At 40.7% G+C, this 24,834-nt stretch overlaps 1 protein-coding gene across 5 annotated transcripts; it reads left to right on the top strand.

The window, feature by feature from the left end:
• Positions 1 to 164: 164 nt before the first annotated feature.
• Positions 165 to 24,685, top strand: PRR11 (proline rich 11). Of its 5 annotated transcripts, XM_027567610.2 has the most exons (12): positions 270 to 297; positions 6,680 to 6,731; positions 6,835 to 6,890; positions 12,020 to 12,152; positions 15,511 to 15,661; positions 15,903 to 16,025; positions 18,478 to 18,717; positions 20,093 to 20,191; positions 20,544 to 20,656; positions 22,029 to 22,088; positions 22,178 to 22,274; positions 24,322 to 24,685. In XM_027567610.2, the coding sequence occupies exons 4-12, from the start codon at positions 12,025 to 12,027 to the stop codon at positions 24,388 to 24,390; spliced, it is 1,080 nt and encodes a 359-aa protein (XP_027423411.1). In that variant the 5' UTR covers positions 270 to 297; positions 6,680 to 6,731; positions 6,835 to 6,890; positions 12,020 to 12,024; the 3' UTR covers positions 24,391 to 24,685. The 5 variants fall into 5 exon arrangements, with proteins under 5 accessions (XP_027423409.1, XP_027423413.1, XP_027423410.1 ...); XM_027567609.2 differs by lacking the exon at positions 6,835 to 6,890 and having other exon boundaries at positions 256 to 297; positions 6,680 to 6,764; XM_027567608.2 differs by lacking the exons at positions 6,680 to 6,731; positions 6,835 to 6,890 and having other exon boundaries at positions 165 to 297.
• Positions 24,686 to 24,834: the final 149 nt, after the last annotated feature.

The raw sequence follows: 24,834 nt of genomic DNA, 5'->3' as shown, positions 1-24,834 counted from the left end.
TCCACAAACAGCAGAGGGGACGTGACACACCTTCTTCGGTCTCCTGCTTCCCCTCCCCTTCGCTCCCGCCTTCCACTTATTCGTACAAGTAGCGCCTCAGCGTTCATTGGCCAGCACGTGGTGACCTCTTAACCAATCACAAACCAGACTGTGCTCCGACACTACTCAGAGAGCGAATCATGGAGAGACCTTTGCTATGATTGGTCCCTCTATGATAAGGTTTTAATTTTAAATCTTTCTTTATGGCGAAGGAGAGGCCTCTACCCGGACTCCATCTATTCCGGGGCTCTTAGACTTGTAAGTGCAGGGAGATCTCCCTTTGTTACCTGGGCTCGCGTCTTCAGTAGCTGGGCCTTTGCTGCTTGTGTTCTTAAGATTTATGGAGGTGGGGACTTCAGCTGGACTCGGGGAGATAAACTGGGAAGAGGAGGTTTGAGGTTGGGTAAGAAGTGCTCGGCCTGGCTCCACCCTAACCACACTTGTATTTAATTAACGCTCTGCAAAATATGTTTTGGAGCAAAGCATCTGCCTTCCTTTTGCACATTCCTTTAGATCTTTGCTATTCAGTGTTGTCCGGGGACCAACAGCATCTGCATCACTTGGGCTCTTGTTAACAATGCAAATTATCGGACTCCACCCAGACCCACTGAATCAGAATATGAATTTTAACAAGATCTCCCACCCCCAGTGATTCTTATACACGTTGAAGTTTGAGAATATATATTTCTTGATAGGCAGTATTACTCTGTTCCTTGATATGCTCTTAATACCGTCTGACGTTTTGTGAGAGTGTCAATTTTAAAAGTGTGCCCTGTTTACTTGTGCCCAATACGGTGTTGGACTACGTTTTAGGGAGCTGCAAACTCTTCAGAGAAACAAAACAGGAACTAAAAAAGCATTGCTGCACTGCGTAAAACAAAATTAAAGTACCAGAAATACCCTATGAATGTTCAAGAGTAATGAACTAGTAATGGAAATTGATTAATTGACTGAAAGCTGTTAATGGCAAAGTGTAAGAACCTACATTAAAATGTGTTTTATGAAGAGGGTAATGAAATGCAATTGTTATTTCCGTTGCTGTCACAGTTTTGGAAGTACCCCCTGACCAAAAGCATTTGTCACTGGGTGGAGTTTTAATAGAAGCAGCAGTGCCAACTGAGTAATAGAGTAATATAGAATAATATAGAGTAATTCTTACCGTATTATTTATTGCACTTTCCTACTGGAAATAGTTTTGGAGCCATCCTTTAACCATATGAAGGTGTATGATTTGAAGAATTAAAAACCTCCCTCACTGAGAGAGTTTACAAAATGTAATTATAGTAAAGCATATTCCTTAACTTAAAAGGAGATCCCTTGCTAGCTAACACTTAGCAGGAATGATTTATTTCATTCATTTATTGAATGAAAATTATTTAATACCTGCTACACTCTTGGTCCCAGGGAAACAAAGATGAATAAAATTTATCCTAACCTTGAAAAGCCCACAGTCCAGCTGGGTGATAAATAGGCAAACAAAAGTTACAATGCAATACGACAAATGTTATAATAAGAGTGTGTATAAAGTGCTATAGAAGCACAAAAGAGATGACATTTTCTTTTCTTTTTTTTTAAAGATTTTATTTATTTATGTGACAGAGAGACACGGCAAGAGAAGGAACACAGCAGGGGGAGTGGGAGAGGGAGAAGCAGGCTTCCCGTGGAGCAGGGAGCCCAATGTGGGCCTCGATCCCAGGACCCTGAGATCATGACCTGAGCCGAAGGCAGACGCTTAACAACTGAGCCACCCAAGGCGCCCCTGACATTTTCAATTTAGTATAAATTCCATTAGGACAGAGACTACGTTGGCCTTGTTTGGAATTGTATTACCACACCTACCAACCATGGTGGATTATCAGCATTCAACAAATATCTGTGAGAAAAAGTAACAGCATCTTGAAGCTATATAAGTTGACTTGAAGGAGGATACCCCAAGCATAGGGAAAGCCTGACAACTATACTGTAGAGAGTATCTGGTGTTTGGCATACCTGAAGTACAAACCACTAATCACTAGAAGGGATGAGGCTGCAAAGGGCCATCAGACTAAACTGTGACAATCTTTGAAAGGTATGGTAAGGAATTTAGTTCACCCAGGGGATGAAAAGCAATCTTTAAATACCTTTTTTTTTTTTAAGATTTTTATTTATTTATTTGAGAGACAGAGTGAAGGAGCGAGAGCACAAGCTGGGGGAGGGGTAGAGGGAGAAGCAGACGATGAGCAGAGAGCCCGATGCAGGACTCGATCCCAGGACCCTGGGATCATGACCTGAGCTGCAGTCAGACACTCAACCGACTGAGCCACCGAAGCGCCCGGAATCTTCAAATACTTTTAAGCAAGGGAATATCAGGATTTTTTTTTTTTAACTAACTCTAGTAACTGTGTAGAAAATGATTGGCAAGGAGAAAGACTGAAGTCAGGAGAATCATTAGAGGAATAGTCAGACAAATTCAAACTGAGGGACGTTTTCCAAAACAACTGGTCTGGAGTCTTCAAAAATATAAATAGGAAGAAAGGCAAATACTACATGAAAAGATTAGGGAACTGTTGTGGATTAAGGGAGACTTAAAAAAACACTACAGTTAAATGCAGTGTGGAAAGGGAAAGGGAGCAGCTGTAAAGGATATTATTGAGGTGATTGGGGTAATTATGGACTGCTTCTTAGGTACTATCAAGCGTAAATTTCCTGACTGTTATTGTGCTTTTGTAGGAGAAAGTCCATGTCCATGTTTGGAAACTCAGTACTAAGTATCTAGGTGTGAAGTATCATGATGTCTGCAACTAACTGCTCAGCCAAAAACTAAAAACTATTATTTGTGTGTATATATATGTTATATATTTATATATATGTATGTCTATCATATTTTTTATTTTGAAAAATTTCAAACTTTGTGAAAATTTACAAAAATAGTATAATTGATGCTCATATTATTTACCTAGATTCATCATTTGCTGTCTTTCTGTTTAGGGGTGTGTATGTGTATAATATATAATATATAAAATCATATAAAATATAAATTTATATATTACATACACTTATTATGTAAATTATATATATAGTGCATAATATATATCATACACACACCTATACAGAAAGGTTAACAGATAACAATTGGTGAATCTAGGTGAATAATGAGTATTTTTTTCCAGAATTAGCATGATCTTTTATTTTTTATTTTTTTATTTCTTTTTCTTGAATTCTTTTTTCTCAAGGTTTGAAATTTTTCAAAATAAAGAGTAGGGGAAATAGACTATATAGCAAAAATAAGAAATGGGAAAGATGACTGAAATCAGGACAGAAAGGGGAGGGATAGAAAGAAGAGACAGGATGAATTAATCAGATAAATATTTCTAATTTATGTATATTAATATATGTATATAAGTGCAATATATAATACATATTATATATTTTCTATTCTATAATACAGTATCCTAATTTCCTCACCTACCTTTTTGTGCGTGGTAGTACAGATTGTTTTTAATCAGCCTTAAATTCCTTCCAAAACAAGGCAGGTAAAAAGGAAGAGTACTTTTCCATAAAAAAAATAGGAAAAATGTTTTAAGTAATCATGAAAAAAAAGGGGCGCCCGGGTGGCTCAGTCGGTTGCCTGTCGACTCTTGGATTCAACTCTGGTCCTGATCTCATGGCTGGTGGGATCCAGCCTGGAGTCGGGCTCTGTGCTCAGCTAGAGTCGGCTTGGATCTTCTCTCCCTCTGCCTCATCCCCATTTCACACTTTCTCTCTCTCTCTCTCAAATAAATAAAGTGAATCTTTAAAAAAAAAAAAAAAAGGAACTGCTATCTAGTGTTAGTAGTTGGAATCCCACCTAGTCCAGCAAAGAGAATTTGTATGTCTCATTACTCCTCTGGAAAGGGGACAAGTATATGTGTTTTAACCTCGAGGAACACTGTTAGATATTCTTTCAGACAAGTATCCTCTGCAGAATATCTATGCTTTTAATAAAGCAATGGTAATAACAAACTTTAGCTTGTTGAGTTTTCTGTCTTTTTTGAGGTAGGAATTCATTATCTTTCATTTTTGGAAGCACGGTTATTACTTTTGAATAGAACACTAATCTAGGAATTATCTCAGACTGTACCTTTTTACTCTGACAGATTTGACATATTCTCTGAATTCTCTGCATGTGCCAATTATTAATTACTGTAGTTAATTAGAAGGTTATTAGAGTAACAATGACCCAGAGACCAGGACACACACACACACACACACACACACACACACACACACACACACACACACACACACACACACACGCACACGCACACAGAGAGAGAGAGAAGAAAAAGGAGAAAATATGATTTAGTTCCTAGATTTTTTTTTTCATTGAAAACTAATCTCCAGGGGCGCCTAGGTGGTTCAGTCGTTACGCGTCCGCCTTCGGCTCAGGTCAGGGGTCCTGGGATCAAACCCTGCATCAGGCTCCCTGCTCAGCGGGAAGCCTGCTTCTCCCTCTCCCACTCCCCCTGTTTGTGTTCCCTCTCTCACTGTGTCTCTCTCTGTCAAATAAATAAATGAAATCTTTAAAAAAAAAAAAAAGAAAGAAAGAAAGAAAGAAAGAAGAAAATAATCTCCAAAATGGCATACATGAACTTGTGTAGGACTCTTTAGAAATTTGAATGCACGGGAATTGGAACAACCACCAGGAAAGGGTGAGAAGAGAAAGAGAAGGCCCAGTTTCAGAATGATGGTACTCTTATTTTTCTAGCTAATAATATATACCAGAGGTTAACTGTCAAATACTACTACAGAGCTTATTATAGTTAGAAACAAACAAACAATGGCAGTCTTCAGAATCATCTCTCTATAATCCTGACTCCAAGTTGCCAAGGGCAATACTATCCATTCTTGTAATTGTTTCAGGTGTTTACCTCCATGTTTTTCAGGGTTTTTTTTAAGATTTTATTCATTTATTTGACAGAGAGGGACACAGCCAGAGAGGGAACACAAGCAGAGGGAGTGGGAGAGGGAGAAGCAGGCTTCCCGCTGAGCAGGGAGCCCGATGTGGGGCTCAATCCCAGGACCCTGGGACCATGACCTGAGCTGAAGGCAGATGCTTAATGACTGAGCCACCCAGGCGCCCCTGCCTCAATGTTTCTAAATAACATGCTTACAATACTATTTCTTTTCTTTCTTTTTTTCTTTCTTTCTCTTTTTTTCTTTTCTTTCCTTTTCCCTTTTCTCTCTTTCTTTCTTTCCTTCTTTCACCATTATCCTGGACATTGCTATTGTCTATCTTAATTCTGTGCCCACACTTAACTGAACATTTGGCCAGGTATAGAATTCCAGGATTGAAAACTTTTTCGTTCAGAATTCCAGTGTGGCTGTTGGAGTCTGATGCTATTCTCTTCTCAGTCATGTTTCTATTCTGTTTTCTCTCTCCTGAAGCCTTTAGAATCTCCTCTTTGTTTTTTTTGTTTTGTTTTGTTTTGTTTTAAGATTTTTATTTATTTCAGAGAGAGCGAGAGTGAGCGAGATCACAGAGGGAGAGGGAGAAGCAGACTACCCCCTGAGCAGAGAGCCCAACGCGGGGCTCGATCCCCTGACCCCAATCAATTATTGTGAGAGCTGAAGGCAGATACAACCAACTGAGCCACCCAGGGACCCCCTCACTTTATTTTTGTGATGTCATACCTCAGTGTGGATCTTCTTTTATTCATTATACTGAGTGGACCATTTCAATCTGGAAATTCAAGCCCTTCAATTCTAGAGAATATTTCTGTATTGTTTATTTGACAAAATTCTCTCCATTTCTCTGTTCTCTCTTAAAACTTTTTCTTCCATAAAGATTTTATTTATTTATTTGAGAGAGAGATTGAGAGAACAAGCGGGAGGAGGGGCAGAGGGAGAAGCAGATTCCCTGCAGAGCAGGGAGCCCTATGTGGGACTCGATCCTAGGACCCTGGGATCATGACCTGAGTTGAAGGCAAATGCTTAACTGATTGAGCCACCCAGGTGCCATCTCCTAAAACTTTTATATTCTAACTGTTGTATTCCTTTTTTTTTCTTTTTTTTTAAGAGAGGGCGAGAGTAGGGGCAGAGTGAGAGGGAGACAGAATCTTAAGCAGGCTCCATGCCCAGCATAGAGTCTGATGCGGGGCTCAGTCTCACAACCCTGAGATCATGACCTGAGCCAAAATTAAGCGTCAGCTGCTTAACCAACTGAGCCATCCAGGTGCCCCTGTATTACACTTTTTAAATTTCTACTATTTTTAATTTTTAAGAGTTTTTTCTCATCCTTCTTGTTCATGAATGCAGTGTCTCATTTTCTGAAAAAAATTTTTTTTCTTCTGCTTCCTACATTCTTTCTTTTTTTAAGATTTTATTTATTTATTTGAGAGAAAGAGAGCACAGGGAGGGGGAGGGACCAAGGGAGAGGGACAAGCAGACTCCCTGCTAAGCAGGGAGTCCAACCAGCACTGGGTCTCAGGACCCTGAGTTCATTACCTGAGCTGAAGTCAGATGCTTAACAACTGAGCCACCCAGGTGCCGGGTCTGCTTCCTACATTCTTTCCATTTCCTTTGAAATGGAAATCCTTTTTTCCCCTCTCTGTGTATTTTGGTCTCTGTCTTTAATGTTAGAGACTTTCCTAAAGTGACTGATGATCCTTGGCTGTTACAGGTCAGAGGAAGGCACCAAAAAGAAAAAAAATTGCAAGCTCAAAGTACAGGAGGTGGATATTATCAACCTGTGGACACCCCAGTGGGTAAATGATCAAGTACTTGGCCATTTGGGGGAGACCCTAAATGTCAATATCTGTATGTCCTTTTTCTCAGGCAAGTCAATTTCCCTGCAGAGGAATCTTCTAGTCTTCTTCAAGGGGAAGTGAAAGGTATGGGGGTTTGAGTCAGGGAATTAAAACTGGTGGCCTGTGTTCTGGGGACTGAGCTGAGGAAAGGGATTGCAAAGTCTTACTTTTCAGTTCAGGATCACCCCCTACCTTCTGAATGATGACACATGACTCTGCTATTGCTATGCCTCATGGCCCACTATTCAGCACCTCTATGGTTCACCTTCTCCAGAGAATAAACCTATCCATCTTTACTGGAGAGGACATAAATGCCAGGAGCTGCCTGGCTACAAGACTGGAAGACAGACTCCAGAGGCCTATCCAATCCTTATAAAGACTTAATTAATCCTATTTTAACCCCAAAGTTTCAAGGTTCTGGGTGCCTTCAAGTCCAGAATCCTCTTACTTAAAGTTTCTGAGAATTGTCTTGCTTCCAGTTGGCTTCCCTACCACAAGCAGTCAAAGCTCCGCTCTCTTCTGCTCTGGCAACTCATCCATCTGCTTTCCATTTTCCATAATTTAGTCAACATTAATCATCTCCCATAGTCTGCTCCCATTCTTTGTTTTATGGGTTTATGATTTTTTTATTCCTTACTGCCCTTTTTCTTTCTTCCTTTCTTCCTTTCTTCCTTCCTTCCTTCCTTCCTTTCTTTCTTTCTTTCTCTCTTTCTCTCTTTCTCTCTTTCTCTCTAAGTAGACTCCTTGCCCAGTGTGGAGCCCAATGTGAGGCTTGAATTCATGACCCTGAAATCAAGACCTGAGCTAAGATCAGTAGTTAGATATTGGGTGCCTGGGTGGCTCAGTTGGTTAAGCGACTGCCTTCGGCTCAGATCATGATCCTGGAGTCCCAGGATCGAGTCCCGCATCGGGCTCCCTGCTCAGCAGGGAGTCTGTCTCTCCCTCTGACCTTCTTCTCTCTCATGCTCTCTCCCTACCATTCTCTCTCTCTCAATAAATAAATAAAAATCTTTATTAAAAAAAATAGATGTTTAACCAACTGAGCCACACAGGCACCCCTCTTTTTTTTTTTTTTTTAATTTAATTGAAGTAGAGCTGACACACAAAGCTACATTAGCTTCAGGTGTACAATGTAGTGATTTGACAACTCTATACATTATGTTATACTCACTATTCCTTGGGGCACCTGGCTGGCTCAGTCAGTCGAATGTGTGACTCTTGATCTTGGGGTTATAAGTTCAACTTCAACTTGGGTGTAGAGATTTCTTAAAAAAAATAAAAATTTTGGGGCACCTGGGTGGCTCAGTCGTTAAGTGTCTGCCTTCAGCTCAGGTCATGATCCCAGGGTCCTGGGATCGAGCCCCGCATCGGGCTCCCTGCTTGGCGGGAAGCCTGCTTCTCCCTCTCCCACTCCCTCTGCTTGTGTTCCCTCTCTCGCTGTCTCTTTCTCTGTCAAATAAATAAATAAAATCTTTTTAAAATAAATAAATAAATAATAATAAAAATTAAAATTTTGGGGGCACCTGGGTGGCTCAGTTGTTAAGCGTCTGTCTTCGGCTCAGGTCATGATCCCCGGGTCCTGGGATCGAGCCCCACACTGGGCTCCCTGCTCAGCGGGAAGCCTGCTTCTCCCTCTCCCACTCCCCCTGCTTGTGTTCCCTCTCTCACTGTGTCTCTCTGTCAAATAAATAAATAAAATCTTTAAAAAAAATAAAAAAGAAAGAAAGGGAAATATATTCACCGCTCCTTTACTGCCTTTTTTTGTTATGTTTCAGAAGGGATTGGACCAATAGTGTGCTAATAAATGTTTAATAGATACATATGCATAATTTTATTATAAATTTACTAATAACAGGAAATAAAAAAAATATAAACAATAATATAATATATATAATGCTTTTTTTTAAGTAAGTTCTATACCCATCATGGGGTTTGAACTCACAACCCTGAGATCAAGCATCACATGCTCTAATGACTGAGCCAGCCAGGCGCCCCTATAATGTTTTTATAAATTTCATATACAGTTGATTCTCAGAGGATACTGTTGTTGATTTTTACAGACTTCTTGTATCTGCAGCCAAGCTATGGTTCCAATTTACTTTTTTTAAGATTTTATTTATTTATTTATTTATTTATTTATTTATTTATTTATTTATTTTAGAGAGAGAGAGAGAGCAAGAGAGGGAAGGGGCAGAGGAGAAGGGAGAGAACCTCAAGCAGACTCTGAGCTGGGCGTGGAGCCCACTTGGGGCTTGATCTCACAACCCGGAGATCATGACCTGAGCGAAAATCAGAAGTTGAACACTTAACGGACTGAGCCACCCAGATGCCCTGCTATGGTTCCAATTTATAAACAAGTATAGTCCTGATAGGAATGTCAGTTGATCTTTTCATTTACTCTATGGAATAAGATAAAGCAAACCAAAGATTTATATTGGAACTTCATTTCAATTATGTAAGCAACTTCTTTGATGAATCGAATAATCATTTTCAAATACCGGAATATTACTCAATTATTTTATGCTTTTTATAATGTAACAACTACAAACAAGATACACACTTTTTAAAAAGATTTTATTTATTTATTTGAGAGAAAGAGAGAGAGACTGTGCACACACAGGAGCTGGGGGGATGGGGTAGGGAGAGGCAGACTCCCCGCTGAGCAGGAAGCTGGTCATGGGGCTCGATCCCAGGACTCTGGGATCATGACCTGAGCTGAAGGCAGATGCTTAACCAACTGAGTGAACCAGGTGCCCCCAAGATATGCTTTTAAATCTGATCTGCATTATTAACATTTTCTTTATCACTCCCTTAACAATCAACAACATAATGAATCAAGCCCTGATTTGTGGTGTTTTATAATATCCATGGTGTAAACACTCCCATCATAGCCAATTTCAAGTTTTCAATGTGAAGTCACTGAATGTGGCATTGAAAAGAAATGAGCATTTTATAGCATTTTCACTATATAGATACAATAAGGTAAACAACCGCAAGAGCATAGATAATAGTAAAATCATTAGGAAGTGATGAGTTTTGCATCATATTTATTATCATTTTATTTTTTTTAAGATTTTATTTATTTACTTGTCAGAGAGAGCATGAGTGAGAGAGAGAGAGAGAGCATGAGCAGGGGGAGCGGCAGGCAGAGGGAGAAGCAGGCTCTCCGCTGAGCAAGGAGCCTGATGTGGGACTCGATCCCAGGACCCCGGGACCATGACCCGAGCCGAAGGCAGACCCTTAACCAACTGAACCACCCAGGCGCCCCTTTATTACCATCTTAAATATAAATTACCTGATTATAAGTTTATATAATTTAATTTTAATGGTGGATGAGTTTAAGAACTAACTCACAGACTTCCTAAAAATATATCAGTTGTTGCCAACCCCAGCACACCATTGGAGTGGAGAGAAAGGTATGGAGCCGGTCTACCAAGTTTAAGGCAGAATGTCCATCTCCCTTCTAAAGTCTATTTTTCTAACTGAGAGATTGGTGAATATAGGGGGAAAAAAAGAGGCAGGAGGCCACTTATCTGTGTCAGTTTGATGTCTAATAAAAGACATCAAAGGGAGAGAGGGAACAGAATGGGGGAGGGTTGCATAGGGGCAGATGGAAGACAAGGAAGAAGTTACCATGGAAGTCTCAGATTCTGCAGATTTCACCCAGTGAACTCTGGACCTTGGGTAGAGGTTCTCAGTAACATCTCTCCATAGAAAGTCGTGGGCATGGATTTGATGAGGTTTAATCTTTCTTTTTCAGGCAACAGCAAGATTGCTGCTTCCTCTGAGGCTCTCCTAAACATCTTCATTCAGAGTATTTTAGTTTTGTGTTGTTTTAAAAAAAAAAATCAATGAATCCTTTAGATATCCTTTGTAATTTAATAATACCTGCTTAGCCTTCTTTCATTATTTCAGCAGGAAGAAGTGATATAATACAAGTGAAGTCAGCTAACTATTTTTTCGCGTATATCTCCCATGTCTCTAAGAACAATTAAGGAAAACTGCTAGTTTGAGACCTGGCATTAGTTCAATAAGATGCTACTGAGAACCCTTCCTCCTAGAAGGGCTGTTGGTAATATGCCCTGTCACCCATTGCCATTAGGGGTACCCTCTGCAAGACCAAAGCTCTTGGTACTGCAGTAAGCCACTTCGGAGTTTTTACAACCCACAGCCAGTTAAAAAAGGAGGTTCGTCAGCCAGTGCAATCTGAGAGCTGAGCAAGCCTAGATCTGCATACCAAGTATTGAAAGGTTACTGGGTGAACAAAAGTGGAATGAATGTGTATTTTAAAGGCCAATTGTTCCTATTCAAATGTGAGTTTGAAGGGAAGGAGGCCCAGCCCCTCAGACCATTTTTAGTTCCGCTTACTTGAATAATGACATCTTTGTTCCTCAGGTAGCAACAACAGCGACCAGCAAAGCCCTTCTTCACATCACACTAGCTCTGACTTAATTTTCTTCAGAAAAGGATCTAGATTAAAATCTAAATACATTAGATAGTGTTTTAAAATGCTTTAAAATAAATGTTTTGAAATATTTGGGGTAACTGCTATTACATTGTATATCACCTATTTAATCAACTGTTGCACCACAGAGTGTTAGAAAGAACACGGTCTTCAGAGATTTATTTACTACATTACACTGGCAAATCATATAATCTTTCTGTGTCTCAGTTTATTCTTAATGTAAAAATGGGAATAAAAATCCTCCTCCTCAGGGATAAAATCTTGCAGGGTAGTGAGGATTCACTGAGAAAGTATTTGTGAAGGTGCCCAAAAGCAAATGGACATTCAATGGTTAAATTTGTTTCTTCCTCTACCAACTCCATCTATCACAGTGGGTGCTCAGTAAATGTTACTGGAAAGAAACTTCTTTTAATAACTGACCATAACCCAACTGTAGCTATTTTCTCTCTTACAAGAAATGGAAATACACTTGACTTAATGAAGAAAAGCAAGACAAGCAAAACAAAATTAGAGAACGATGTAATGCCAAAGCCAAGTCTCTAAAGAAACTTTAAAATCTGGTTTTAAATTTTTCTTCACTTTAGGGGACTTCTGGGACGCTAGTAGCGATTCATTTCCTAACCAAATGGTGGTTACAAGGGTGTGTTCACTTGGATAATTCATTGAACTGTACAGTTAAGATTTTTACATTTTCTATATGTATATATTATTCTAAAATAAAAAATGTAAAAAAAAAATTTCTCTACAGAAATCATGCCGAAGTTCAAGCAACGAAGAAGAAAGCTAAAAGCCAAAGCAAAAAGATTATTCAAAAAAAGAGAAGCCTCTCACTTTCAGCCCAAGCTAATTACCCCTCCTCCTCCGCCACCCTCACCAGAAAGGTAAGGCATAAGTGTGGAAAAGAAAAAATACTAAAAATCTGATCCGTTAAGGACAGGGTCACCAGATTTAGCAAATAAAAATACAGAATGCCCAATTAAATTTAAAGTTCAGATAAAAAATATTTTTTAATATTGTCCCATGCAACATTTACAGGATACTTACACTAAAATATTATTCATCCCTCATCAGAAATTAAATTTTGACTGAGCATTCTAAATTTTATGTGGTGGTCATTGTTTTAAGAGTTTAGGGGCGCCTGGGTGGCTCAGTTGGTTAAGCATCTGGCTTCAGCTCAGGTCATGATCCCAGGGTCCTCTCCTGGGCCCCCTGCTCAGCAGGAAGTCTGCTTCTACCTCCCTCTGCCCCTCCCCAACTCCTCTCTCTCAAATAAATAAATAAAATATATATTTTTTAAAGATTTATTTATTTATTTATTTGACAGAGAGAGACACAGCGAGAGAGGGAACACAAGCAGGGGGAGTGGGAGAGGGAGAAGCAGGCTTCCCGCGGAGCAGGTGTCCCGATGTGGGGCTCGATCCCAGGACCCTGGGATCATGACCTCAGCCGAAGGCAGATGCTTAACGACTGAGCCACTCAGGCGCCCCTAAATAAGTAAAATCCTAAAAAAAAAAAAAAAAAAAGTTTAAATGAAGTACAAATCACAAGAAATTGTATTGGAGGTGCACAGTAACTATTTTCTCCTTCCCTAGTCAGTTTAATTGTATAACTCTGATAACTAAGTGATGAAAGAGGTGTATGACTGGAACTTAAATCTTAGTTTTGGTAAAGTTTGGTCAGTTAGTCTCTGGGATGCAGATTTAAACATGTTACTGAACGAGACTCTAAGTTATAGGAAGCCTAGGATACTGGGTTTCACAATGACGTACAGTATACATTTTGTTGTTATAGCTCTCTTTACAGAAAAAATTTTAAAATAAACTCGTCCTCAAAAAGTGTTAACCAGGGGCGCCTAGGTGGCTCAGTCATTAAGCGTCTGCCTTCGGCTCAGGTCATGGTCCCAGGGTCCTGGGATCAAACCCCGCGTCGGCTCCCTGCTTCGCGGGAAGCCTGCTTCTCCCTCTCTCACTCCCCCTGCTTGTGTTCCCTCTCTCGCTGTCTCTCTCTCTGTCAAATAAATAAATAAAATCTTTTTAAAAAAAAAAGCATTAACCATCATATTATCCTTAACTCTTCTTTATCTCTCTTGAATATTGAAAACAGTCCCTAACTGGACTTCCTGCTTCTGCCCTTGCCCCTCTGCAGCATATTTCTGCAGAACAGTCAGAGTGAGCCTGTTAAAAAACATGTCATATTGCCTCTCTGCTTAAAACTCTCCAATGTTTTTCCTGGGACACCTGGTTGGCTCAGTTGGAAGAGTGTGTGACTCTTGATCTTGGGGTCATGAGTTCAAGCCACGTGTTGGGTGTAGAGATTATATAAAAATAAATAAATAAAAATTCTCCAATGTCTTCCTCTCTCAGAGTCAGAATTAAAATCCTTTGTATGATTCACAAGGCCATTATGATCTGACTCTGACATTATCTCCTAATCCCCTACCCTTCAGTTTCTCCACCCCAGTCATCCTGGCCTCCTTGCTGTTCCCTAGACACCTCAGACTAGCTGCTATCTCAGGGCCTTTGCACTTACTATTACCCTTGCCTGGAAGGCTCTTCTCCCAGATATTTGTATTGCTAGCTTCTTCTTCCTCTTTTTTTTTTAAGTAGGCTCCACGGCTCAGTGTGGGGCTTAAACTCACGACCATTGATCAAGAGTCACATGTTCTACCGACTAAGCCAGCCAGGCACCCCTGTATTCTAGCTTCTTTACTTTGTTTATGTTTTCTCTCAAAAGTCACCTTCTCAGTGAGACTTCTCTAGCTACCCTACCTAAAATTTCACCTCCACCCAACATTTCTCTCTTGCTCTATCCTTTTCCGCATAGCATTTATTCACTATCTAACAATCCATAAATGTTACTAATTTACTTACTTTTTTACCTTTCTCCCAAGACAATGTAAGTTCAATGAGGGCATGGTTTTCATCTATTTTGTTCATTACTGAAGCCCTGATGCCTCTTTACTTACTGTTTATTTTATTTAATACTATTTATTTACAAAATAAATTGTTGGGGGCACCTGGGTGGCTCAGTCGTTGGGCATCTGCCCTCGTCTTGGGTCGTGGTCCTGGGTGCTGGGATAGAGCCCTGAATCAGGCTCCCTGCTCCGCTGGGAGTCTGCTTCTCCCTCTCCCACTCCCCCTGCTTGTGTTCCCTCTCTTGCTATGTCTCTGTCTCTGTCAAATAAATAAACAAAATCTTTAAAAAAATAAAAATAAATTGTTGCATAAGTACATCTTGGAAATCTAGAATTTAATGAAAAATTTGGCTTTAGGTAGTCTCTGCTCCTGAGTCATACTATAAAACTAGCTTGTTATTTTATTTTATTTATTATTATTATTATTTTTAAAAAATTTATTTGACAGAGAGACACAGTGAGAGAGGGAACACAAGCAGGGGGAGTGGGAGAGGGAGAAGCAGGCTTCCCGCAGAGCAGGGAGCCCGATGTGGGGCTCGATCCCAGGACCCTGGGATCATGACCTGAGCCAAAGGCAGACACTTAACCGACTGAGCCACCCAGGCGCCCAAATTATTTTATTTTTTAAAGATTTATTTATTTGAGGGGCACCTGGGTGGCTTAGTCGGTTAAGCAGCTGCCTTGGCTCAAGTCATGATCCCAGGGTCCTGGGATCGAGCCCCGCATCAGGCTCCCTGCTCGGCGGGAAGCCTGCTTCTCCCTCTCCCAGTCTCCCTGCTTGTGTTCCCTCTCTCGCTGTGTCTCTGTCAAATAAATAATTAAAATCTTTAAAAAAAATAATTTAAAAAAATATTTATTTATTTGAGAGAGAGCAAGTGAGGGGAGGGGCAGAGGGTGAGAGAGAATCCCAAGCAGACTCCCGCTGAGTGCAGGGCCAGAAATGGGGCTCGATCTCACGACCCTGAGATCATGACCTGAGCCAAAACCAAGAGTCGATGCTCAACTGACTGAGCCACCCAGGCGCCCCCTAACTAGCTTGTTATTTAAATAGAGCTGTTTGGGGTACCTGGGTGGCTCAGTCAGTTAAGCATCTGCCTTCTGCTCAGGTCATGATCCTAGGGTCCTGGGATTGAGCCCCGCATCGGGCTCCCTGCTCAGTGGGGAGCCTGCTTCTCCCTCTTCTTCTGCTGCTCCCCCTGCTTGTGCTCTTTCTCTCTGTGTCAAATAAATAAAATCTTTTTTAAAAATACTTTAATAAATAAATAAATAGAGCTGTTAATCCAACTCAGGAGTTTTTTATTGGTTTGGTTTTGTTTTTCCTACAGAGTGGTTATTCCTTCAGCAGATACATCCCTTAGCAGAAGCTGGCTAAGACCATCCTGGAACTTCAGATTTCCCAATATCAAAGATACTGTAAAACTTTGGACAAATAGAATGTGGTCTATATACCACTGGTGCCAGAACTGCATGGCCCAGGTATGGGTTTGACATACCTGTTTTCAGCAATATGGTTTTTCTGCATACTTGGTATGTGTGTTCGCATGTGTGTGTGCTCAGGTCAGCACAACACTAAAGCTAAGCTCAGGTAAAATGAAATTATGGGGTCATGTAGGTCTTTGCTTCTGTAAAACATACATCAAACCGCTTTTTTCTCTCTTTTTTCTTGTCCTGATCATGTTACTTATAGATTTCAGACTTGTTTAATTTTGAATTTCAGAGTTTAGAAGTATTGAAAGACACCATCTTTCCATCCTGTTTCTGCCACCGAGAACTTCACAGTCTAAAACAACGGTTTTGCGTTTTGGAAAGTGAATTATGCAAGCTCCAGGAAACACTGAAGGTTGGTATTGTTAAATAAAAAGAAATCCAGAGTCAGGGAGGGAGGGCAGGGTTTATCCCCCATAGGAATACCAGCATGCTGCTTTCACCAGAAGGAGGAATGGCTACAGGCAGGTGCTAGTCTTGGGCCTGTTTGCCCGCAGATCTATTCCTTAGGCTTCAAGGCTCTGCTCTGCACTGCACTGGGGTTAACCCATGCAGGCTGTGTGTCCCAAGCTCTGTGTCACCTGGTTCTGGTTGTGCTTGGCTAATGGGAGACACTGATGAGAGACTGGTGGCCGTATGGAGGGAGTGTGTTTTTCCCCTTTGTTCTCTGCATTGGGCAGTTTCTCCAGTGATGATTATTATCTCCCTCACTCCAGCTCCCTCCAGGTAAGTCTACCATGTTTCTTGATTGTCTGGGTTAACCCACCTCTAGAGATCTGGTTATACTGCTCTTCCCTTTTCCCCTCCAGCCTCAGGGTATTCATGGCTTTTTGCTGTTGCTAATCTCTGGGCTGCCTCAATGTTCCCTGTATGTTTTCAGCTCTTTCACCATCAATGTAACCAACTCTCCCACGTTACCTTTGCCCTCTTTTTTTTTTTTTAAGATTTTATTTATTTATTTGACAGAGAGAGAGAGAGACAGTGAGAAAGGGAACAGAAGACGGGGGAGTGAGAGAGGGAGAAGCAGGCTTCCCACGGAGCAGGGAGCCCAATGTGGGGCTCAATCCCAGGACCCCAGGATCATGACCTGAGCCGAAGACAGATGCCTAATGACTGAGCCACCCAGGTGCCTCTACCTTCACCCTCTTTTAAATACTCAGGATGATTTCTATTTTCTTGACTGATAGAGGCAGAAAAAGCCATAAATATCCACCGTCTCCAAACTCCCCTAAGTAAGGCCCCTATTCTCAATGTCTAAAGCTCAAAAAATAAACATTGCGCTTGTTGGTTTGCAGTGGAGCTTCTGGGATTACACCCTTGTCCCAGAATATGTACCTCAAGATGAATTAGACAGGAAGAAAGGCAAATCACCTCACTCATCTAGGCCTGAGTTTCCTCTTCTAAAAATGAGGATGATATCATCTTTGGTGGGCTGAATCAATGGCCTCCAAAAGATATGTTCAAGTCCTAATCCCTGAAACCTATAAATATGAGCTTATTTGGGGAAAGGGTCTTTGCCCATGTAATTAAGTTAAGGATTTTTTATTTTAAGTAATCTCTACACCCAGCATGGGGCTTGAACTCATGACCGCGAGATCAAGAGTTACCAGGTGCCCCTTAAGTTAAAGATTTTGAAATAAGGAGATCATATTCTATTATCTGAGTAGACCCTAAATCCAATGACAAATGTCCTTACAAAAGAGAGAGCAGAGCACACACACACAGGAGAGGAAGAGCAGTGGGAGCACAGGCAAGAGATTGGAGTGATGTAGTCTCAAGCTCGGGAATGACCATAGCTACCAAAAACAGGAAGACGCAGGGAACAGAGTCTTCCCTAGAGCATTGGGAGGTAGCACAGCCCTGCTGTCATCTTGGTTTTAGACTTCTAGCCTCCAGCACTGTGAAAAAAATGAATTCCAATTGTTTTAAGCCACCAAATTTGTGATAATTTGATAAAGAAGCCATAGGAAACTAATACACCATCTTATTCCATAGGGTTATTTTTCATTTCCCAGGGCTGCCATAATAAAGTGGCATGGACTGGGTGGCTTATATAGCAGAAATTTATTTTCCCACAGTTCTAGAGGCTAAAAGTCTGAGATCCAGGTGTTGGCAGAGTTAGTTTCTTCTTAGGCCTCTCTCCTTCGGCTTGCCTTCTCACTGTGTCCTCAGATGGTCTTCTCTCTACACACACATCCCTGATGTTTCTCCTGTATGTTCAAATTTCTTTTTATAAGGATACCAGTCAAATTGGATGAGAGCCCACTCTAACGACCTCGTTTTAACTTAACCACCTCTTTAAAGGCCCTATCTCCAAAGGCATCTTGAGGGACTAAGGTTAGGGCTTCAACATATGAATTTGGGGAGGGGGAGTCTTTTTCCCCAAACCTTATCTCCCTTGAGATCTGATAAATTGCAATTCATCCTTGAGATTATGGCTAAATATCTCTCTCCAGGTTTCTCACTATTCATGCCCACAGCACACTTCATTGTTTGCACTGAAGCATTATTTTGTTTTGTTCTAGGTGTGTGTGTGTTTAATGTCTGCCTTCCTTACCAGACTGTCAGCTCCATGATGTCACAGACAGGGTGCACATTGTACCCACAGTGCCTGGCATATTGCACACACAAATACACGAGTGAATGGATGAGTGAGTGAATGGGCTTGCGATAAATGAGAAAATACTAAAAACACGTAGTACACTGAGAAAGCATTCAATACATGGTAGCTATTATCTCGATGACTCTGAGCCAGAAGAACCAAATTAATCTGCTATTCATTTGCTAAATGTAATGTTTTCTTACAGACTGTCTCTGAAAAATCTTCCTGCCCAAGCTGTGGTCAAACATTTACAAATGTGCCCGCCTGTGCGCTAACCACCCTTGGAGAATCTCGAGCTGTACTTCCTCCCACGCTGCCACAGCCATCCAGCCACCTTCCACCTGTGCCTCCACCACCACCCCCGCCACCTCCTCCTCTGCCTCCGCCACCACCACCTACAGCACCTGTGCCGCTCAGAAGATCTGATCGCACTAAAGCACTTCAGGTAGGAAACAACCTCGTAATGACGTGTTTTGGCCAGTGTCAAATGTAGGAGTAAAGCAAGGTGGCCTTTCGAGATGATGCTGAGGGCTTTGAGAGGAAAGCTGCATTTTTTTTTTCTTTTCTGATTCCGTATCTTAATTATGTCAGTGATTATGTTTTTAAAAACTCAGGCCTGTAGGAACTGGATTTAGAAAGAAAGGCGATTTTTTTTTAAAGGATAAATGAATGAAAACCAGTAGATCAGAATATTCCTAATGGCTTCTCAGAATATCTTTTTACCAAAAGAAAAACCTCCCTGGGAAACCAAATTAAGAAGAGAAGGTGGCTTAGTGAGTAAAGTCAGAATAAAAAGAGTTGGTGGATCCTAAAGTATAATGTCATTAAGCTGAAGGACCAGTCTCCATTAATTACTTATCCACCAAGGGAATATTTGTGAATCACTAAGATAAGCATGACCCTGTTTAAAAATCTGCTGAATTTTCACTCCAGATACATCTGGTTTAAAATGGCTGGGTTAGGGGTGCCTGGTTGGCTCAGTCATTAAGCGTCTGCCTTCGGCTCAGGTCATAATCCCAGGATCCTGGGATCCAGCCCCACATCGGGCTCCCTGCTCTGTGGGAAGCCTGCTTCTCCCTTTCCCACTCCCCCTGCTTGTGTTCCCTCTCTCACTGTGTCTCTCTCTGTCAAATAAATAAATAAAATCTTTAAAAAATAAATAAATAAAATGGCTGGGTTAAATCCAGAGCCTATTATTATGTTTGCCATAATGTATATCCCTCTGACTGTACATTCTTGTTCTCCGGGAACTGAGTCAACTTTTTAGGTAATTCAAGCAAAACTTCACCTTGATGTGAGGAACCCCTTCAACTCTTGTCTTATTATCATGACCCCTGAGGAAGATGTATAGTTACAGGGAACTGGCCCATCTCTTATTTATTGTCAAAACCTTACATTTTGATGTATACTTTACAATAGCAGTAGCATCCATGGGTACTGAAAACAGGATCATTCTTGTTTTAATGAAAAGAATTTGATAGGTTCCTAGGGTAAATAAGAGTTAGTTTTTAAGTGAGTTTTTAAAAACTAGATTTGGGGGCGCCTGAGTGGCTCAGTTGTTAAGCGTCTGCCTTCAGCCCAGGTCATGATCCCAGGGGCCTGAGATCAAGCCCCACATCAGGCTCCCTGCTCAGCGGGAAGCCTGCTTCTCCCTCTCCCACTCCCCCTGCTTGTGTTCCCTCTCTTGCTGTGTCTCTCTCTGTCAAATAAATAAAATCTTTAAAAAATAAAATAAAATAAAATAAAACTAGATTTGGATTTTGCGTTTGACTAGATATCCTGGTTACAACTGGAATTCTAACCTCTCCATGTATTTTAAGGCTGGACCATTAAAAAAAGAGGGACCCATGCAGATAACAGTTGAAGATCTACTGACTGTGAAATTAAAGAAGACACAGTGTTTTGATGAAAGGAAGAAGGTAAGATGTCACTGACCATACACATGATCTTTCAGCTTTTAACCTGGTTGTCCCTTTCTGGAAAATAAACATAAGTCTCATGTACTGGTAAGTATTTGATGTTTTAATTGAGTAGTTTTGGATCTCCTCAACAAAATGTGTAGATCCCAAAATTACTTAATTAGGCAGTTTTATCTACCAACCATTAGTCTAAAGAAGTAGAGACATACTTTGAAGCTTTGAAATAAAAATTGAGTAGTGGATATTATCTTACACATACTCAGCATTCAAGTATTCATTGTTGCAGCATGTTTACATTTTGAATGATATTTTTAAGTGTGTTTTTTGATACTGTCTCATTTTGTGATTAAAGCTTGTACCATCACCAAAGGCACAGAGTCCACTAGTTACTGTCTCTGACCTGCAGCGTGTCACCCTGAAGCCCAACTCCAAAGTGCTATCAACTCGAGTTACAAATGTCTTGATGTAAGGAACTACACTGTGTGATGCTCTACTGTTACTTAAAAGAATGATTTTTTTGCTTATCTCTAACTTTAAAAGTTATATATGCTCATTGTAGAAAACTGGAAATCCACAGAAAAGTTTAAAGAAGAAAACGGGGGTGCCTGGGTGGTTCAGTCAGTTAAGCATCTGCCTTCAGCTCAGGTCATGATCTCAGAGGGGAGTCTGCTTGTCCCTCTGCCCCTCCCCCTGCTTATCTCTCTCAAATAAATAAATAAAATCTTTAAAAAATTAAAAAAAAATCATTCAAATAACTGTATAATTGAAGATAGCTATTATTAACATACTGTTGTTTATCATTCTAGTCTTTGTGCAGGTATCTACTCTATTATTTCCATTTCATGATGCTGTTTATTATACAATACATCATTGATTTAATAGTGGATTTGGGGGCGGTGGTAGCTTGGGGCGCCTGGCTGGCTTAGTCAGTGGAGCATGTGACTCTCGATCTCCAGTTGTGAGCTCGAGCCCCAAGCTGGGCACAGAGATTACTTTAAAAATAAAATAAAATAAAATAAAGTAAAATAAAAATAAATGGATTTGGGAGGAAAAGAAATAATATCAAGAATTTTTTTAGGGGTGCCTGGCTGGCTTAGTCGGAAGATCTTTGGGTCATAAGTTTGAGTCCCATGTTGGGGATAGAGATTACTTAAAAAAGGAAAAAAAAAGGATTTTTAAAACAGCCCAATTTCAGAAATAATAAAATATGAAAACTAGTATATCTTGGATTCGGTGAAATCGTGTGTGTGCACACATGCGTACGTGTTTGTGTACCTGTGTGTAATCATACTGTACATACAGTTAAGGCTTTTCCCGTTTAATGTGTCAAGAACTTTCCCCCATCTTATTAAAAATCACTTTAAAGCACCATTTTGACTTTTTCTGTATATATGGTATATTAAATGCAAATTTCATGGATAAACTCCTGTTTTGAGACATTTAGGTTTTTTATGATTTTTTTATCTCTAACTCTTCAGTGAACATCCTTGTCCACCATCTGTGTGCATAGCTGAGTCTTTCCCTAAGATGGATTCTTATATGTATAATTACTTATTACTTATTAGGACAATTATGTCACCTTATACTCCTATCAGCATCTATAGCTATTTTTGTTTTTAAGTAGGCTCCGCGCCCAGCGTGGGGCTTGAACTCACGACCCCGAGATCAGGAGTCACAAACTCTAGTGATTGAGCCAGCCAGGTGCCCCTCTGCTGCTATATTTTAATGTAACAAATAGAACTACTTTCTAGGACATTGCCTATAGAAATGGCTGCTTTGCTTTGGGAAAGATGATAAAGTCTGGCAATCTCTAACTTTTATATCTTTATTTCATCAGTACCCCTGGTAAAAGCCAAATAGATCTGCGGAAACTACTTAGAAAAGTTGATGTAGAGAGGTAATACACTCTCTTATCTTTATGCTTTCTAAATCCATTTGAAAAGTTAGCATAAAACACAGCTTCTAATATTGTCAGTACCTTTGCAGGAGCCCAGGTGGAACCCCACTTACCAATAAAGAAAATATGGAAACAGGAACTGGGCTGACTCCAGTAATGACCCGGGCCTTGAGGAGAAAGTTTCAGGTAAGCCTTTAGGGGGAAAAAAAAAAAGTTTCCTTTTCTTCAAAATCATTTATTTAGAATCGTATAAACCAAAGGATCTTTTTTATAATAATTTTTAAATGGCACCTTATGCTTTACAAAACACTTTCATATTTAGGCTTTATAAAATTCTGTGACATAGCTAACATTATCATCTCTACTTTAACCATGAATGTCTGGTTTTGTTAATTCCTTTAGATAAGTATTTATTAAGCACTTCCCATATGCCAGGCACTGTGCTGGAGTACTAGGGATACGGTGGTGAGCAAAAACAAACCTAGCTTTACTGTGTTGGAGCTTTTAGCCTAGTGGGGAAAATAGACATTAGTCAAATAATCACATATTTGTATAATTCTACACTGAGATAAGTACTATAAAGGAAAGGAACAGAGTTCTGTGGGAACCCATAGAGGAACTTTATCTAGCCTGGGTGATCTAGGAAGGATTCCCTTAGGAAGTGATGAAGTGAGACTTGAAGGATGAATAGGTGTTAACTGGGAAGGGTACCTATGGAATAAGGTGGTGCGCCCACCATGGATGTCTGGGAAGAAAGAGCTCCAGGCAAAAAGAACAGTATATGCAAGCGTCTTATGGTGGGGGGATCATGGCCTAACTGAGAAACTGAAAAGGGGCCAAAGCAGCTGTAACATAGAGAGCAAGTCTGACAGTGGTGAAAGACAGGGATGGAGATATAGATAGGGAGCAGATCGTGCAGTTGCTAGGAAAAGGTCTCAGCAGCTTTCTTCTTTGTCACCTACATGTATGACCCATACACCAAAACCTAGTATATCATGGGGCCTGATGTGATTTCTTCCAAACCCTTTTGTCTGTCATCTCCCTGTTCACTTCTGTCACTGGATCTGTGGGGAGTAGCCATCCTTCTGCCACTCCTACTAGAGTGCTGGGACACAGGGCTGCTGGCCCCTTTGGCTATGAAGCTTGCATTTCCAAATCCCTCTGGAGATAGAGACACACCATGGACTTCACTGCTGACACTTTGCCAACCCAACACTGTCCTCCCTTTGTTTCCTCATTAAGAATCAGTGCCTTTTGCAAACAGCTTGGTTTCCTTCTTGCCAATCAACTTCATCCTCCTGGACACTACACTGCCTTCTTTGGAGGTGTGGCCACATCCAGTAGGGAGTCTACCCCCAGATCACATTCCTTGGTGATACCACAAATTATGAAGGGTGGGGGCAGAAGGCAGAGGCCTCACTGAAGGACTAAGGCCCTTCCTTTCTTTGTTCAGCTTTGGGATTCTTTTTTGTCCCTGCCCTACCCCATAATTACTATAATGAGTTGAGTAATGTGGAAAAAAATGAAAATACGATAAATAATAAGCACACATATTGAGCAACAACATCAAAAATCCCAGAAAAGATATCTGCTATATAAGGTATTCACCAAAATCCACTTAGTAGGAGGAAGTTTTTTAAAAATGGTTGTTCAACATAAAATGACTCTACTTCCCCTCTCACCACCACCACCCCCCCCCCCCCGCCCAGTCCTTAGGCTTCCTTTTTTGTTTAAGTCTGAAGCAACTGTATTAGTTAGGTTTTGCATTTGGTAACAAAATTTGCTTTTGCACTGGGTAACAAAAATCTGACCATTGTGGCTTGACCAAGTAGGGGCTTATTTTTCTTACCTACATATTCCTTTGGGAAGTAGGCAGGCCATAACTGGGACAGCAGCTTCACATGTCATCCCTGCTCTTCCATCCTTAATGTGTGGCTTTTATCCTCATGGTAAAGAATGCCTACACCTCCTGAAGCCCAGTGTCCACATTCTAGGCAAGATAAGGAGAAAGGCAAAGGACAAATGGTTATGCTAGCTCAGTTACCACTCTTCTCTTTAAACAGGTTCTATCCACCTTCTAATTATATCAGCAAAACTGGGAAAAGGGGTTTTTAGAGTCTGGCTGTATTGCTGCCCTGCACAAAATCTGGATTCTGTTAGTGAGGAAGGAGATCTGTGTTGGCCACAGGAACATAATTCATATTATAATTGGGACCGTTTTTTTTTTTCATAGATGGCTCACCCTAGAAGCCCAACTCAAACCCTGCCACTTTCTACAAGCAGCTTTGATGAACAAAACTGATGCCAACTCTGCCTGACACCACATGATGATCCATAAAATACACAGATAAAATCACCCCGACCCTTTTTTTTAATGTAGTAGGGTGTGTATAAATAATTATACTAATATATAATTCCATTTGAAGAATTAAAGTATGTACGGAGCCCCCATACATACTGTGGTATAAAGTGGGTATTTGGGGGGCACCTGGGTGGCTCAGTTGGTTAAGCGACTGCCTTCGGCTCAGGTCATGATCCCGGAGTCCCGGGATCGAGTCCCACATCGGGCTCCCTGCTTGGTAAGGGAGCCTGCTTCTCCCTCTGACCCTCCCCCCTCTCATGTACTCTCTCTCTCTCATTCTCTCTCTCTCAAATAAATAAATACATCTTTAAAAAAAAAGTGGGTATTTGGGTATTTTTTTAGTTTGCATGATCAATAAGAGAACAGATGGGAAAATGCATTCCC

The sequence above is a fragment of the Zalophus californianus genome, chromosome 16 (assembly GCF_009762305.2).
Source record: "Zalophus californianus isolate mZalCal1 chromosome 16, mZalCal1.pri.v2, whole genome shotgun sequence".
In the NCBI taxonomy this organism is placed as follows: domain Eukaryota; kingdom Metazoa; phylum Chordata; class Mammalia; order Carnivora; family Otariidae; genus Zalophus; species Zalophus californianus.
Note: the sequence above shows the minus strand (reverse complement) of the source record. Positions and strands in the feature narration are given on the sequence as shown.